This window comes from Anolis carolinensis, chromosome 3 (assembly GCF_035594765.1).
Source record: "Anolis carolinensis isolate JA03-04 chromosome 3, rAnoCar3.1.pri, whole genome shotgun sequence".
Classification (NCBI taxonomy): domain Eukaryota; kingdom Metazoa; phylum Chordata; class Lepidosauria; order Squamata; family Dactyloidae; genus Anolis; species Anolis carolinensis.
This window is the reverse complement of record NC_085843.1, coordinates 211,084,124-211,102,559: the sequence shown is the minus strand read 5'-3', so window position 1 is coordinate 211,102,559 and position 18,436 is coordinate 211,084,124. Positions and strand designations below refer to the sequence as shown.

General features: G+C 40.7%; 1 protein-coding gene across 6 annotated transcripts in view; it reads left to right on the top strand.

The window, feature by feature from the left end:
• Positions 1-18,044, top strand: part of papss2 (3'-phosphoadenosine 5'-phosphosulfate synthase 2) — a 64,045-nt gene extending 46,001 nt beyond the window's left edge. For 4 of the 6 annotated variants that reach the window (XM_062977472.1, XM_062977473.1, XM_062977476.1 and 1 more), the window contains exons 7-13: positions 3,014-3,125; positions 6,517-6,546; positions 9,395-9,600; positions 10,878-11,013; positions 11,588-11,856; positions 13,790-14,019; positions 14,915-18,044. In XM_062977472.1, coding sequence (XP_062833542.1) covers positions 3,014-3,125; positions 6,517-6,546; positions 9,395-9,600; positions 10,878-11,013; positions 11,588-11,856; positions 13,790-14,019; positions 14,915-15,056 — 1,125 coding nt within the window. In that variant the 3' untranslated portion in view covers positions 15,057-18,044. The remainder of the gene's footprint in view (positions 1-3,013; positions 3,126-6,516; positions 6,547-9,394; positions 9,601-10,877; positions 11,014-11,587; positions 11,857-13,789; positions 14,020-14,914) is intronic. The other 2 variants (XM_003224383.4, XM_062977477.1) reach the window with 1 other exon arrangement.
• Positions 18,045-18,436: the final 392 nt, after the last annotated feature.

Here is an 18,436-nt window from a genome sequence, read left to right as displayed (position 1 = left end):
TAAACAAATACATAAAAGAGCTCCATGGCACCTTAAAGATTAATGCATTTACTGCTGCATAAACTTTTGTGGGGCAGGTCCTCTTTGTCAGGTATAAGATAAGAGTAGTAAATGTAAAGCTAAAGGTTTTCCCCTGACATTAAGTCTAGTTGTGTCCGACTCCGGGGGTTGGTGCTCATCCCCATTTCTAAGTCAAAGAGTCGGCCTTGTCAGCAGGTCATGTGGCCGGCATGACTGCATGGAGCGCCCTTTCCTTCCTGCCAGAGTGGTTCCTATTAATCTACTCATATTTACATGTTTTCAAACTGCTAGGTTGACAGAAGCTGGGGCTAATAGGGGAGCTCACCCCACTCCCCGGATTTGAACTGCTGACCTTTCGGTCAACAAGTTCAGCAGTTCCATGGTTTCATCTGCTGCGCCACCGGGGGCTCCTCGGTGGGAGATAGGAGAGAATGATATAGAAATAGTTCTGGGCTAAATCCAGTGGCTAGTCCTAACTTGACTAGACTGAATCAATGTGAACTTGGTTAGTCAAGTGTGATGTGAATGTCAGTCATTCAATGGATCTGTTCTTGTTAGTTGAGACTAACAATTGAATGCAGGCCTTTGTTTTGGGTTTTAGGTTTGGCTCCACATCCCTCTGTCTCATGTGTAGCTATCAACACATGATTAGAGAATCAGGTTTTCACGTCCTCTAACATTTCCCAGGTGGAAATGAAGGCATCTGTGGCCAAGCAATCTCCAAGGGTGGCGCAGCAGGTTAAACCACTGAGCTGCTGAATTTGCTGACCAAAAGGTTGGTGGTTTGAATCTGGGGGGCAGGGTGAGCTCCCACTGTTAGCCCCAACTTCTGCCAACCTAGCAGTTCGAAAACATGCACATGTGAGTAGATCGATAGGTACTGCTCCAGTGGGAAGGTAACAGCCACATGACCTTGGAGGTGTCTAGGGGCCCAAATGTCTTGCTCTAAGGATCCTTCCACACAGCTGAATAAAATCTCTCACTATCTGCTTTGAACTGGAATATATGGCAGTGTGAACTTAGATAACCCAGGTCAAAGTACGTAGATATTGTGGGATTTTTTGCCTTGATATTCTGGGATATAGGGCTGTGTGGAAGGGCCCTAACCCTGCTTTACCCAGGTCCCTAGGACCTTTGTACACTATGCAGTTATAGTATTGTCACTGACATGATAAAGTTCCTTGGAACCCTTCGATTTGCAATTTGAAGAGCTACTGAAGTTCTCCAGCAGAGAATTCCAAACTGGAATGCCTACGATTCAGATGGAAATGTTCAAAAAATTATTTACATGTATAAGGTTTGAAAGCCCTTGTCTCAGATAAGCATAGGGTTCCTTAAATTCTTTGTAACTCCCCCCCCCCCATTCCTGAATATGTTATAGATGCAAGGAATAACGTTTTCTGTGTTTGAAAATGCATCTGATGACATATATTGCCATCTATTGGCTCATATTTGTAAGTGTAATCACTTGCCATATCTTAGGTCTTTTTCCGAACACTATTTCACTTTATTGTCTGTGACTTTATCCTATAAAGTCCTGGGATTTGTAGTCTGGTGAGGCATCTTCTGGGTTATAATTTTTCTAAGGCCCTGTACACACAGCTAAATAAAATCCCATATTTTCTGCTTTGAATTGGAATATATGGCAGTGTGGAGTCATATATCCCAGTTCAATGCACATATTGTGAGATTTTCTGCCATGATATTCTGGATTATATGACTATGTGGAAGGGCCCTAAGTATCTTCTCAATTGCAAATATCAGGATTTCCTTGGATCGAATCATGACATTTAAAATAGAATCATAGTGCTACAACTAAGTAAAGAGATCTTGGAAATGAATTCATACATTTAAAAATATAAATAAAAACCAGGGTTAGGAGAAGTAGTATCAAGATGCAAAAAGAAAGTAGGGCAAATTCCCCTCCTGCCTCAGGCGGGATCAACACTGCCTTATATCCCATGATCTGATCCCAGATTATCTGCTTATCCCAGATTATCTGAGTCTGCTTTGAACTGGATTATATGAGTCTACACTGCCAGATAATCTGGGATAAGCAGGAAATCTGGGATCAGATCCTGGGATATAGTGCCGTCTAGATCCAGCCTCAGCCTAAGGCCCCTTCTACAAAGCCATATAATCCAGATTATCCAAGCAGAAAATCCACCTTATTTGCTTTGAACTAAATTATAGGAGTCTACACCGGGTGATTCTCAACCTGTGGGTCCCCAGGTGTTTTGACCTACAGCTCCCAGGAATCCCAGCCAGTTTACCAGCTGTTAGGATTTCTGGGAGTTGAAGGCCAAAACATCTGGGAACCCGCAGGTTGAGAACCACTGGTCTACACAGCCAAATATTACAGTTTAAATCAGATAATCTGGATTTTATATGACAGTGTAGAAGGGGCCTCGTTGAAAAGCACACTCTAGAACATTTGTGGTCCAGACAACACAGTCAACCTGGCCCATGGTGAAGAACTGGAAAATTGAAGTCCAAAATATTTGGAGGACAGAGAAATTTTCTTTCTAGGCATTTCAAAGGTTGAATCTACACTCCCATATAGTCCAGATTATCAAAACAGATAATCCACATTATCTGCTTTGAACTAGATTATATGAGTTTATACTGCCATATACTCCAGTTGAAATCAGATAATTTGGATTGCATATGGTTGCATAGAAGGGCCCTAAGTCCTCCACTATAGAATAACAGCTGGCTGTGATGATTTGTGTATTTTAGTGAAAAAAAGTTACAGTATGCTACAGTATATTATATTTATAATGATTTAGGATTACAGTCTAATTGGTTTATTTAAAAAAGTGTGCTTGTTTGTGTCTCTCTGTGATTATAATACTTGAAAAATTGGGGACAATGGCTAGTATTTAATTAGTAAATATTTGCTATAATTTGCTATAGTGAAAGGTAAATAAATTCCTCCCATCTTGCTCTGATTTGTAAATCTTTCATGCACTGCCCTCTCTTCTTTTTCCAGCTGGATCTACAGTGGGTTCAAGTCCTGAGTGAAGGTTGGGCCACCCCACTCAAAGGCTTTATGCGGGAGAAAGAATACTTACAAGTTATCCATTTTGGGACCTTGCTTGATGGTATGATTTGCTGGCTCCTACATTCTGTCCTTAGAAAGTTTGTCTGCTTATCTGCACCATTGAAAGAAAATATTTTCAATAAATACACGTAGAACATCTGCACATTGGGGGAGCTTCCAGACATACATTAAACTCACTTCGAAACGGGTTAAAGAAAACCACTCTGAAATGGGTTTAAGTCCCCACAACCTGGGGGGGGGGATGGGCTTTCCTGTGGTTGCCCCCATTGCAGCACGGTAACTATCGTGCTGCAATGGGGCTACCCCAAATCCCCCTCTAAAAGCCTTACAAATACAGGGAAACTTAAAACACACCAGGAGCATACCAGGAGCAATCCCCCCTCTTCCTAGTGCAACATTGGTATGTTCCAGGAGCATTTTGGGCCTTGTCTGGATGGGCCCTGAGATGAATGGAGCACAATTTCATCTATTATGTAATAGCATCAGTGCTGAGAATAAGTTTTTAAATATGCTAATCACAATAAAGTACAGTAAGACCCCTGTATTCATGGGGTGATAGTTTCTGACCAGATCACAGTTACTTGAAACCATGTATACAACTGAGTACCATTAAATTACCTGACTTCTAGTCACAATATGCTATTGAGGTTGTATCTACACTGCCTTATAATCCAGTTTATCAAAGCAGATAATCCAGATTATCTTCTTTGAACTGGATTATATGAGTCTACACTGCTATATGATTTTATATGGTAGTGTAGATAGGGCTTGAGTTGTGTTGAAAGATCTAGAGATTTCTAGAGTTATCCCAGAAAGGTATTAAATATCTCGACATTCAAATGGAATCTGACCATAGAATTGCACTGGAGAACCTAGAACAATGGCATTCTTTCTAGATATCTCTAGGTCCTCTCGCATGACCAGAGGAAGTTCATAGAGCCATACTGGAGGAGCTAGCGATTCATAGAATCATAGAATCATAGAATAGTAGAGTTGGAAGAGACTACATGGGCCATCCAGTCCAGCCCCCTGCTAAGAAGCAGGAAATCGCATTCAAAGCACCCCTGACAGATGGCCATCCAGCCTCTGCTTAAAAGCCTCCAAAGAAGGAGCCTCCACCACAGCCCGGGGGAGAGAGTTCCACTGTCGAACAGCTCTCACAGTGAGGAAGTTCTTCCTGATGTTCAGGTGGAATCTCCTTTCCTGTAGTTTGAAGCCATTGTTCCGTGTCCTAGTCTGCAGGGCAGCAGAAAACAAGCTTGCTCCCTCCTCCCTATGACTTCCCTTCACGTATTTGTACATGGCTATCATGTCTCCTCTCAGCCTTCTCTTCTGCAGGCTAAACATGCCCAGCTCTTTAAGCTGCTCCTCATAGGGCTTGTTCTCCAGACCCTTAATCATTTTAGTCGCCCTCCTCTGGACGCTTTCCAGCTTGTCTCAACTGTGGTGCCCAAAATTGGACACAGTATTCCAGGTGTGGTCTGACCAAGGCAGAATAGAGGGGGAGCATAACTTCCCTGGATCTAGACTCTATTCCCCTATTGATGCAGGCCAGAATCCCATTGGCTTTTTTAGCAGCCGCATCACATTGTTGGCTCATGTTTAACTTGTTGTCCACAAGGACTCCAAGGTCTTTTTCGCACACACTGCTGTCAAGCCAGGCGTCCCCCATTCTGTATCTTTGATTTCCATTTTTTCTGCCGAAGTGAAGTATCTTGCATTTGTCCCTGTTGAACTTCATTTTGTTAGTTTTGGCCCATCTCTCTAGTCTGTCAAGATCGTTTTGAATTCTGCTCCTGTCTTCTGGAGTGTTAGCTATCCCTCCCAGTTTTGTGTCGTCTGCAAACTTGATGATCGTGCCTTCTAACCCTTCGTCTAAGTCGTTAATAAAGATGTTGAACAGAACCGGGCCCAGGACGGAGCCCTGCGGCACTCCACTTGTCACTTCTTTCCATGATGAAGACGACGCATTGGTGAGCACCCTTTGGGTTCGTTCGCTTAGCCAATTACAGATCCACCTAACCGTAGTTTTGTCTAGCCCATATTTTACTAGTTTGTTTGCCAGAAGGTCGTGGGGGACTTTGTCGAAGGCCTTACTGAAATCCAGGTACGCTACATCCACAGCATTCCCTGTATCGACCCAACTCGTAACTCTATCGAAAAAAGAGATCAGATTAGTCTGGCATGACTTGTTTTTGGTAAATCCGTGTTGACTATTAGCAATGACCGCATTTGTTTCTAAGTGTTCGCAGACCACTTCCTTAATGATCTTTTCCAGAATTTTGCCTGGTATTGATGTGAGGCTGACCGGACGGTAATTGTTTGGGTCGTTCTTTTTTCCCTTCTTGAAGATAGGGACCACATTCGCCCTCCTCCAATCTGCTGGGACTTCTCCCGTTCTCCAAGAACTCTCGAAGATAATTGCCAGTGGTTCTGAAATAACTTCCGCTAGTTCCTTCAGTACTCTTGGATGTAGCTGATCTGGCCCTGGGTACTTGAATTCGTTTAGAGTGGCCAGGTGTTCCTGGACAACTTGATTCCTAGAGAGAACATTTCAATCAATTCTGTGAATAATCAAATTTGCAGAAATCAAGCTCACAAATGTGGAGAGCTGACTGTGATTCAAAAGGCTTTCCACTTCCCTGTATATATTCAATGTTTTATAAACACAATTGTCTCTTGTCAAACAAGCTGTTCAGATTTTTGTATTTAAAAATATAAAATTTGTTTCCTAGAGGTGAAGATGTAATAAGTATAATGCAATCCCTCTTTCCTACTTCCTTCAGCTCTCTGAAAAGATATTATCTCTTTCTAAACATGTCCTTTTGGTAACTACTATGCAAGATCTTTCAGCTTTACATACTTATTGGGTTGTTGCAATGACAAAACAGGGAAACATTGCTTTTTTCTGGTTGTATGACCTACAGGTGTGATAAGTTTCATTCTGGTAGCCATAAAAATAACGGAGAAATGAGCCTCAAAAATTTTCCAATTGCCGCTAATGGAATGAATCTTATTGAAACAATAATGAAACTTTGGAATCTGGATTACGAATTGAGCCCCCCCCCTTTCTGAATTTTTCAGAATTAAACGGGAGGCCATCTGAATTTCAAAGTGAATTACAAATCGGATTTCTGTCGTTTCACACACCTCTAATATAGAACTATCTCTGTCAGCATCAAAAGACACATCTATCTAGTTTCGGTGGTTCAGTTTGGTGCGGATGGAAGTGCATACCCATAGCCATGGGTAACATAGCATACCCATAGAGTGTGTACAAGGACCTTCTTCCACATGTAGATCACTCCATGTCAATGCCATCATGAAAGAAGAATACTGTTTAAGGCATGCAACATCAAATTAACATCACAGAGGAAATGGAGTGAGGGGCAGTTAAAGTGTGGTTCATAATTGTCTTTATATTTTGCCAGGAAGGGGTAGAGTTGATATAGCCGCGCTTGGTATGTATGCAGCAGTTTTTTGTAAGACAATGTGTCACAGCAATGAAATTTTGATGCAAAAGAGTGCAATCAGTCTGAGTATATTCATGATTCAACCAGTTAACACTCATAACATCAGGTTTCTCTTCTAGTGTTAAATGGCTGGGGTGGCGGAATCAACTCTAGATCCACTTCAGTCCTGTTCACACTGAAGGTTCCAGAGAAACTATTTAAGATCTCTGAATCAGGCTTGTACCCACATTTATCCATGCTTGTTCTCAGTATTGGTTGTGCATAGTTTGTTAACCTTACTTTAGAACAGCTCAGCAGCTATATAATGTAGGCCTCTTCTTCACTGCCATATAAAATCCAGATTATCTGCTGTGTACTGGATAATATAGCAGTATAGACTCATATAATCCAGTTCAAAGGAGATAATGTGAGTTATCGGATTTGATAATCTGGATTATATGGCAGTGTAGAAGGGGCCGTAGCCTGCTTTCCGGCATTTGACATTGCTCCTTTTCTCTTGAAGAGCTGTCATCACTGCCTTGGTAGGAAGTCTGCTTTGGATCTTGCAGGCTACAAATAGTGATGATCTTTCCTATCTAACACAAAGTCTGTTATAAATCCTCATGAAATAGAATTTAATATCATTTATACAATTTTAGTCTTCGGCAGAGGCATTTATTTTAATGCCATTGGCTAGATCAAAATGTATCCCAGTGACAGAAATCAATTTATTTTCTATGATTTTTTCTGAGTTTTTTTTTTACATATAGGAAAAAAAATTGTGCATGGCAAGTAGCTGCAACTGGGGATTGTTTACAGCTTTGCAGGTGACCATATTGTAGAATACCTGCATTGTAGGTCAGTAATAAAATGGGACCCAGGGTGGTTTCCAATTGGCTTTACAAAATGAACACTGACCGTTGGATAAGGCAATGCCATTGATGGATTGAGATGTATTTGAAAGATCTTTGGAAACGAGAGCCTGATTTAGATGAGTGAAAACAATACATATAACTGGTTGAATCTTAGTATGAATATGCTATTTTTCAAAAGTTCATGATCATGCATGGATTTGATATGGATAAGCCATCACCATATAATATAATATTTAAATGTAAATTAAAGTCTAGAGAATTTATAAATTGGCTTGGATTCAAAGCTTCTCCTCCATGAGATTAAAGATGGATTCAGTCATATATCTCTTATTGTTTTTAATTTAAATTCAGTATATGTGTGCAAATCAAGTCCTTATGTTTGGGGTGCAAGTGCATCTGCCACCACAATGCAAGGTCTAGGCTGGCATGTAAACATATATTTGGCTAGACTAAGCCTTGGAAAACACAGCTACTTAGGTCCCTTCTACATTACCATATAAAATCCAGATTCCCTGCTTTGAACTGGATTATATGGCAATGTAGACTCATATAATCCAAAACAGATAATGTGGATTATCTGCTTTGATAATCTTGATTATATGGCAGTGTAGAAGGGGCCTTAAGCCCCTTCCACACAGCTGTATAAAAGCCACATTGAACTGGATTATATGGCAGTGTGGACTCAGATAATCCAGTTCAAAGCAGATATTGTGGATCATCTGCCTTGATATATATTTATTACCATATTTATATTCCTCCCTTTTCACCCCGAAGGGGACTCGGAGCAGATCACAATGCACACATGCATGGCAAACATTCAATGCTATTATTAGACATACAGCACACAGACAAACAGATTCAAATACAGATGATTCAAATACAGTAGAGTTCTGGTTATCCGACATAAACGTCTCTCCCGGCAAGCAACCGGCTTAGAGAAGCCCCGCCGCATGTTACTACTTGGAGATTTAAAGTGCCCATATTTGTAAGTAGCTGGTGAATATTTTCAGCAGAAAACTATTTGCGCTGCAGCATGTGCACACACACACATATGTTGTGTTGAAGCACACACTACATGGAATTGTACATTTCCTTTACATGTTAATATGCAGCTGTGTATATTTGCATGAAATCATTTCCCACTTATGCCCTACTTGTTAACTTTTGCTTTGCACACATATAAGGGATTTTAGATGTTTCTGCCTGGAGCAGTTTGGAGAAGTTATTTTTCTTTGGATCCAACCCATAGACAAGATAATCAGATGATCGGAATCTTAAGGATAGTTTTAAAAGGTATTACAATCATGGAATTCACTAAAATTTACTTGAAATTGTATTGAAAATCATTGGGTTAAAAAAAAACTGGCAACACACCCGGTTTCTAATTTGTGCACTGATTGTGATTTATGAATGGAAAACTTTAAAAACGATCTATTATATTTACAAGCAGAGGTTATTGATTTTTTAAAGCCAGCTAACAAAACTGGGTAAGTTGACTTGTTTCGTATGGGAAAAGAAACACACTAGGAGTAGGTGTTTGCTTTTCAAAAGTAATGTTTGAACAATGTGGAGACACACCTAAGTATTAGGGCACGGCAATTAATGTTAAGAAGTTATATAAATGTGCTATAGAACTACTAAACAAAGTGTACTGATAGCAGAGATGTTTTTTGTATAGTTATCTTGCCCTTTAAGAATGAAAGCTGCTGTTATCTGGGAACATTCTGAATTGTACTACAGTTGTATTAATTGTATAAGATTTGGTGCAGCAGCTGGAGCCCATGAAAGCTGAACCACCCAACAATTTAGTAGACTGGAGTGGAGTTGGCACATCTTAGGCTAAATCTTCACTGCCTTCTTTCTCTTTCAAACTGTTGTCAGATCACCCACTTAACCACATTTTTCATATACTATTTTAAAAAGAATAAACATGACATTTCTCTTTCTTTCTTTTTTTTTTTAAAAAAAAACAACCACCACAGATGGTGTTATTAACCTGAGCATTCCCATCGTACTTCCGATATCTTCGGAAGACAAGAAACGACTAGAAGGCTGCAGTGCATTTACCTTGGAGTACAATGGGCGGAGGGTAGCAATACTCAAAAACCCAGAATTTTTTGAGCACAGGAAGGAAGAACGTTGTGCACGTGTTTGGGGGACCACATGTGCAAAGCACCCACATGTGAAAGTAAGTGAACTCAGAATAAATAAATGCTTTTTTATTCTTTTTCCTCTTAATTCGGGTGTGTGTCCATGTCCGTGTTTGTACCAATAAATGGGGATTAATCTAAGGGATTATTGAGAAAATGTACTTTCTGTTTCTGTTTCCTTCTGGGTCCTGCTTTTTAAAAGTCGTTTTGGCCACAACATGTAGCTGGGAAACAAAGAGTGAAAAATGGCAGTTTGTACTCTGAACAACAACAACATTTTATTTATATTCTGCCCTTCTTCCCGAGGGGATTCAGATCGGATTACAGTATATAAACAAACACAGGCAAACATTACAAACATTAGTGCATTGATTACAATGACATACAGTGTGACAACAAATACATAGACAATAGCAAAGTCTTCTTTCATTTCCGGCTCTGGAGGCGGTGCTCATCTCCGGCTCTGTGGGAGGTGTTCTTTCTCAATTTCCAAGCCAAAGAGCCTGCGTCCATAGACACTTGGTCGTGTGGCCAGCATGATTGCTTGGAGCATCTTTTTCTTTTCCCCCACTGAAGCAGTACCTATTGATCTGCTCACATTTGCATGTTTTTGAACTGCTAGGTTGACAGGAGTTAGAGCTAACAGCGGGAGCTCACTCCGTCCTGTGGATTAGAACTGCCAACCTTCAGGTCAGCAGTTCAGCAGCACAAGGATTTAACCCAGGGTTCCCCAAACTTTTTAAACAAGGGGCCAGTTCACAGTACCTCAGACCATTGGAGACTATAGTTTAAAAAAAACTATGAACAAATTCCTATGCACACTGCACATATCTTATTTTGAAGTTAAAAAACCAAATGGGAACAAATACAGTATCAATGTTAATAATAATAATCATAATCATAATAAAATAATAAAGAGGGTTGGAAGAGATCCCTTGGGCCATTTAGTCCAACCCCCTTCTGCCTTTGTGCACCAAAAGCGCAAACAAAGCACCCCTGACAGATGGACCGAGACCCCAGCTTGGCCATTACTCATGATACAATGCGGTTGTTCAAGTGACAGAATCCACAGAATCTCAATAATAAGAATCGTTCTGTCTGTCCCCTTACTTTTGATTGCAGTAGAGAACCTGTCATCTTCAAGATATTAGACTCTAGTTTCCATTGGCATAATCAGTGGTCAGGAATGGAGAAGTAGCCCAAGACCATCTTGAGGGGAATAAAGCTTCCTTCTTGTGTTTTATTTAGAGACTGCAATCCCCAAATTACATTTACGTTTCATGTTATTGTAAGTCACGGTTGTGTGCTTTAATAGATGGTGATGGAAAGTGGAGATTGGTTGGCTGGTGGAGATCTCTATGTGCTCGAAAGAATAAAATGGAATGATGGACTGGACCAGTACCGCTTGACACCCTTGGAGCTGCGGCAGAAGTTTAGAGAAATGAATGCTGGTAAGTGTTCAATTTTGTGCAATGTAATGGCCTTAATGTAATTGTAAGTAGTCACTCAATAATATTGATGCAAAATCCCATTGCTTGTGTTTTGTTCTCAACACAGGGTAAATGCTATTGCATCATCATAGGCTCACTTGTGGCTGAGTATGATTGTCTTTCAAGTGTCGTGGCGGTGTGTCCGTAGGTGACTGTAGAGACCTATTCTATTCTTGATCCAATAGGTCAGGAATGGGCAACATTGGCTGAGCTGATGTTAGACTACAGTTCCCATCAGCCTTAGTCAATAATGAGGAATACCTGGGAGTTGTAATGCAGGATTGTATAGGTCAGTGATTCTCAACCTGTGGGTCCCCAGGTGTTTTGGCCTACAATTTCTAGAAATCCCAGCCAGTTTACCAGCTGTTAGGATTTCTGGGAGTTGAAGGCCAAAAATATCTGGAGACCCAGAGGCTGAGAACCACTGGTATAGAAAGATGTAGTTGTCCAACTTGATATTACAGATAATGTATCAGATATTTTTTGACTAGTTTTGTGTGTTCCTGATCCTGCATTCCCTTTTCTTGTTTTCCAGATGCAGTATTTGCATTCCAGCTTCGTAATCCTGTACACAATGGACATGCCTTGTTGATGCAGGATACCAAACGTCGCCTTCTAGAACGAGGCTACAAGCATCCTGTGCTGCTCCTGCATCCTCTCGGTGGGTGGACCAAAGACGATGATGTGCCTCTTGATTGGCGCATGAAACAACATGCTGCTGTGCTGGAAGAGCAAGTGTTGGATCCAAAATCCACAGTTGTTGCAATTTTCCCTTCTCCCATGCTGTATGCTGGACCAACAGAGGTATGGCATTTCCAGGATGAAACCTCATTTTGCTGCCTTTATTTCCTTCCAAGGAGTGGAATTCTCTTTCTCTTTCTTTTTGAGTTAGAGGTGGCTAATCAGAGAAAGGGCTTAAAAGAAACAAGTGAATAATCTGGTAGGAAAATAAGTGGTTGAGAACGGATGGAACTGGCTGCTTAAAAAGAAAGTTGGATCAGAAAGACTGCAATGCAATGAACAAAAAAGAATCTGCCCAAACTGGAAACTCACAAGAGGAAGTCTAGGAACTAAAAAAACTATTCTTATTCAATAGACAAATTTTCATCTGACATTTAAGTAACTAAAATACAAGGTAAAACTTCAGTAAGGCCAGTATGCATCCAGAGTACATGTTGTCACTGAAGATTTATTTTGCATTTATGTCAAAACTAACAAATACATGACTACTCAGAAGTATCATTGAGTTTGGTGGAGAATTGTCACCCAGGACATTGCTTGAGATTCTGCATCATGAGACACTAATGTGATGATGGATCTCTGTAGTTTTAGTTTCATCTGATGATGCCACACTTCCCCCCTCCCTGCTCCAAAAAACCCCTACCTTTGCAGTCTGGCAGCATCCCAGATGAAGGATTTCTGGGGCACTGAAAATTTAGCTCCCTAACTATAGTGCTACACAATGGACTCTGGCCCGACCTCCTCATCAAAAACCTCACTTACTGGTAAGTAGCCCTTAAGACCAACAGGGATCAAATCCTCTGTTGTTTGAGAAGCAGCTGTGTGATGTTGCCACCCCTTCTGTGAATAATCTGACATGTGCCATAACCCACCCTTTGGAGTTGAAGATTCAGATGGAGACCAGGCATATTGCCATGAATCAGCAGTTCTCTCTGAATCCAAGGAGCCAATGATTGAGACAGATTGGGGTCCTACTCCCCAGCAGGAGACTGCAGATGTTTTCAACCCATTGCCATAATTCATTGAGGAAGAAACAAAGAGATTGCATCATTCCCTGTGGTTGTTAAGTAGAAGACCCTGACCCGATTAGACACCTGGGGTCTTGAAACTACTTCTTAGAAATCTCCCAGCCACTTTCTGGCAGCTTTGTTGGTTTTAACCCTCTTTCTTGGCAACTGGTAGTACTTCTCAGTACTGATCTTGAAGTGGCTACAATTTATTACTCTATTTTACTTCTTGCTGACTTTGTTTATCTGGACTTGCTGAACAACTTCTGTACTGGCTGACAACCACTCTGTTGCTTCTCCCTTCATCCTGCTAGACAACCTAGGGTTGGCCTGGACTGAATTAACTCCTCAACAGTTCTTACAATACAATTGCCTGGTCACTTGCTAGGACAGCATGAGAGACAGAAAAACAACCCCTGTCCCAAATCCCCCTCATTCCAGATAACACTCAAGTTGAGGCGGGGGGGGGGGGGTCAGTGAGTGGAAAGATCAATAATAATAATAATAATAATAATAATAATAATAATAATAATAATAATAATAAATAATACACTTTATTTGTAGACCACTTGTAGAACAACAAGGAAATGGACTCTCATTGAGCCCAATAGATGCTTTCTGTTACGTGAGGTTCATACTTCCTATGTAGCCCCCAAAGCATGGCCTATGTAGGGATCATAAGTGCATAGCAATTATAGATGTGTTACTGTAGGTTAAGTATTTGTAACTGCTCAGTAGGAGTCAGACCATTATCTCCCAGATTCTCAGTGCTTTGGTAACCCTTCAATTGGGGTACTGCCTGTATTAAAATTGTAAGTTTTTGTTAACAATCATAAATAATGAATTTCCATCAGTTATGAGATTTTAAGTCCAGCTTGTGATCTTGCAATTCCTAAACAAGATGTCAAGATTTAAAACAAAACAAAATCTCTTAATGTCCTGACATTGCTTGTTTCAAGTGGGCTGCTAATCCGTTGCTATCACCCTAGGTCCAGTGGCACTGCAGAGCCCGAATGATCGCTGGAGCCAACTTCTACATTGTGGGCCGAGATCCAGCTGGGATGCCTCACCCAGAGACCAAGAAAGACCTGTATGAACCCACACAAGGTGGAAAGGTGCTGAGCATGGCTCCTGGATTGACCTCTGTGGAAATCATTCCCTTCCGAGTAGCTGCGTACAACAAAGTACAGAAGGCAATGGTTTTCTACGATCCAGACAGGTAGGTGACTGAGCTGTCAAGCTGGGACTGAAAACATCTGAAGACAGGCTCATGAGGCTTAACACTAATGACCACTTAGGCAAGCATGCTCATTTACATTTCAGATGTCCCTCTTTTACATGTTCCTTTTTCTCTTTCCCATGGGCATTACATTGGCCAGTTCACATGTTGGTGCCTCAAGTGTTAGGCCTGTTTCTAGGTATGTTTGTCCTAGTGATTCCAAAAATGGCACCAGATTTCCCCTATCAGATCTAGTTTTTGAGAACATACCATCTACCTGTTGCCATCTGCTTGCCCGGAAAAACCACAATAACCATATCTAAGAAACTAGAGCTGATGCCATCTATCCAATGCACTTTACTAAATTATCATCCCCAATAACCACAGGAACAGGTCTAAAAACAAAGACATAGAGGGGGGAAATGTTGGGCTGTTTTATTCTTCTTTACTGAATCACAATCTACATAGGATTTAAGATCAGCCAGAGTCATTGCATGTGTTGCCCCAGAATAGTCTAGCCAGTCTCAGCCCTTTCCATCAAAAATCTACACTCTTTTTTTTAGGTACACATTTTCAGAAAACCAGAGAGTGTTTGCTTTACATTTTACAGCTGGCTATTTCTAGTACTCTTATTCCCTTTTATTTTACACATCTCAATTCTGTCTTTTATTATCTTTATTTTGATTGTTTTTTCGCATGCTGCTAGTTGTCTTGAGCCACTAAGAGGAAGGAGGGGATGCACACATATTTTGGACTCTAAATCATAATATGGTTCTCCATTTCAAACGAATGCCTTTATACAGAAGACTTAAGATTGCAAATATTGGATGTTTGTCCTTGTCCCAACACTGCATTTTGTCTGTAGCATCATAATGAATTCAATTTTTCTCACTAGGCACAATGAATTTGACTTCATTTCTGGCACCCGCATGAGGAAGTTGGCCCGTGATGGTGAAAACCCTCCTGATGGATTCATGGCTCCAAAAGCATGGAAGGTGTTGACAGAATATTACACATCCCTGGGAAAAAATAATTAATTTTTGTTTTTACCAAAGAGTGCCTTTTTTTTAAATGACCCCCCTTCTGTTTGATTTATGTGCTATTATATTTCATCTACATTGATTTGTTTTCCCTACTGTATTTTGTGGGCATTTTCTTTATGAAGTAAATAGTTCAACTGTTTTCCATTCAGAATTCACTAGAGTTTTCTACACATTTCAGAAAAAGAGGCACAAAAGGGATTTGATTGTACATAGACCAATATAGATTTAGTTTACAGGAGTGAAAAGCCATATTCTGATTTGTCAAGAGCCTTTGGGAACTGGGGTATCTCAATTATGCAGTAGAAAACTATCTGTTAGCTTTGATGCTCTTCATTGGCTTTTTTGTGTCAGGAGTAACTTGAAAAACTGCCTCAAGTGCTTCTGGTGTGAGAGAATTGGCTATCTGCAAGGACGTTGCCCAGGGAACGCCCAGATGTTTTACCATCCTGTGGGAGGCTTCTCTCATGTGCCTGCATGGGAAACTGGAGCTGACAGATGGAAGCTCACCCCACTCTCTGCATTCGAACCACCGACCTTTTGGTCAGCAGTCCTGCCAGCACAAGGGTTTAACCCATTGCACCACAGGCTGCAAAGGACAAACAAGCCAGACATAATGGCTGGTGCTGAATTCTCTCTTTTCATTTTGCGAAACAGCACAGCTTTTTACTTCCCTTCCTGAGTATTTCATGATACCAGCATGTTTTATTTGGATTTTCCATATAAAGATTATTATTAGGGATTGGTATCCCAAGTCATTGGGGCACCTCCTTAAGGGTAATAATTCTCAATATTCCACTGTTCTTTCACTGTTGTTTTAGGGCACATAAAGGCTTACAGGTTGAGCATTCTTTATCTGGAATTCCAAAATCATCCATATTGGTGGCTCTGATAGTGCTTTCTCATGTTTCAACATATGCAAACTTTGTTTCATGCCCAAAATATTAAAATATTGTGTATTACAATTATCTTCAGGCTATGGGTCTAAGGTGTGTATGACATATCAATTTTTTAAAATCGTGTCAGAAGCGATTTGAGGTAGGTTGCTTCTGGTGTGAAAGAATTGGCCGTCTTCAAAGATGTTGCCCAGGGGATGCCCGGATGTGTTACCATCCTATGGGAGGCTTCTCTCATGTCCCTGCATGGGAAGCTAGAGTTGACAGAGTGCTTACCCCTTATTGCGGATTCGAACCGTCAACCTTTAGGTCAGCAGTTCAGCTGGCACAAGGGTTTAACCCAGGTTTCCCCAAACTAAGGCCCGTGGGCTTTCCAAGATCATTTACCTGCCCCTGTCCTAAACTTTAAACTTAGGGTTGACCTAAGTCTGAAACGACTTGAAGGCACACCACAACAATCCTAATTTTGGACTATTTCATTATAGTCTGCCCCCCCCAACAGTCTGAGGGACCGTGAACCGGCCCTCCACTTAAAAATTTTGAGGACCCCTGGTTTAACCCATTGCGCCACCATGGCTCCTGACATATCAGTGAATATCCTGTTCAGGCTTGGGTTCTATCCCCAAGATATCTCCTTAAGTACAGTAGAGTCTCACTTATCCAACATAAACGGGCCGGCAGAACGTTGAATAAGCAAATATGTTGGATAATAAGTAGAGATTAAGGAGAAGCCTATTAAACATCAAATTAGGTTATGATTTTACAAATTAAGCACCAAAACATCATGTTATACAACAAATTTGACAGAAAAAGTAGTTCAATATGCAGTAATGCTACGTAGTAATTACTGTATTTATGAATTTAGCACCAAAATATCTTTATGTATTGAAAACATTGACTACAAAAATGCATTGGCTAATCCAGAACATTGCATAAGCGAATGTTGGACAAGTGAGACTCTACTGTATATGCAATGATTCAGAAATCTGGAGGAAAAAAACCCCTAAAATATGGAACACTTCTGATCTCAAGCATTTTGAATTAGGAATACCCAATCTGTATGCTTTTGGGTTTTTTCTGCCTTTGGCAGAGACACAAGTGGTATTCTCTCCAAATCAAATTGCACAGGCCTCTACGCCAAGTATTTTCCCACCTGAGGTGGAAAACCCTTAAGAATCTCTTCCCCAATTCGTAAAACAAAATTGGATTGTGTTGTTCATTTGTCTAAGCCAGTGGTTCTCAACCTGTGGGCCCCGGGTGTTTTGGCTTACAACTCCCAGAAATCCCAGCCAGTTTACCAGCTGTTAGGATTTCTGAGAGTTGAAGGCCAAAACATCTGGGGACCCACAGGTTGAGAACCACTGGTCTAAGAACTGGCACAAAATCCAAATTGCAAGTTTCAAAAAATAAACCAGAATTGCCTCCCCCCCCCCCATGCAAACGAATACAAATAATTTGCAAAGACTGTGAAATGATTGCCATGTTTTGTGTAGCAATTGTTCAACCGTGAGAGTTTCATGGTCTAAACAATTATAGTTCTGAATGCTTAAATGTTATCCCCTTGTAGAGCTTTTTAATCCTTAGAACAAAAGAACTAAAAACGTGTCTTACTACACTTTGTGTAAATCAAATGCAGCCTTTGGACAAATCATCCTAGGCTTGCGACCTGCACTCTGTACTTACATGGGAGCCACACTGCACTTAAAGGTATTGCACACCGACAGTGCCGGGTAGATGGTTCCCATTGCAATATTGCTAGCTAATGTATATTGACAACAGTGCCTTTTATAACCAAGCCCTCTGGAAGGGACCTTGAAGACCAATGTAATCTTGCCATTTTTAATTTAATTGAATTTTTAAATAGCGCTGATATATTTTCTTTTTTTAATCTGATACTATGTTCATGATCATGTCCAAATACACGTGTTGTACTATTCCTTTTAAATTTTAAAGCCTGTAACATTTTATAGCATATTTATTACAGACATCAGACTGGAAATGTATGCCTTTGCTGATACTGCTCTGGAGTAAAATATCTTCTGAATTTGGTCTTCTTTTAATAAAATTCACTTTTAGCATCGATAAATAATTCCCCGTTTTATTTTGCGTGCCGTTTTATTCACATAGATCAAAATGGCTGAAATCTGTTCTGTATTCCCTGAAATACATGCAGCTAAAGCGCTGTGATGCCATGAAGTATCTGGAAGTTTGAAATCCTTAATAACAGAATATTGACACCTTACTTACTTAGGCGATCCCTCATAGATTGAGGATGACGGTCCTCCAATTGTGGGGTCTTGGGGGTGGGTCTGTAGGTGGCTGAAGACACCTATTCTTGATCTGTATATTGTCCCGCACTGGAGACATTGGTTTACAGGTGGAAGACGGTCCCGATCAGGGTTGGCTTGATGTGCTTTCCTCTTGGTGCGTTTCTCCCTTAAGCCCTCCATTTGTGCCTCTTTGAATTCTGCAGCACTGCTG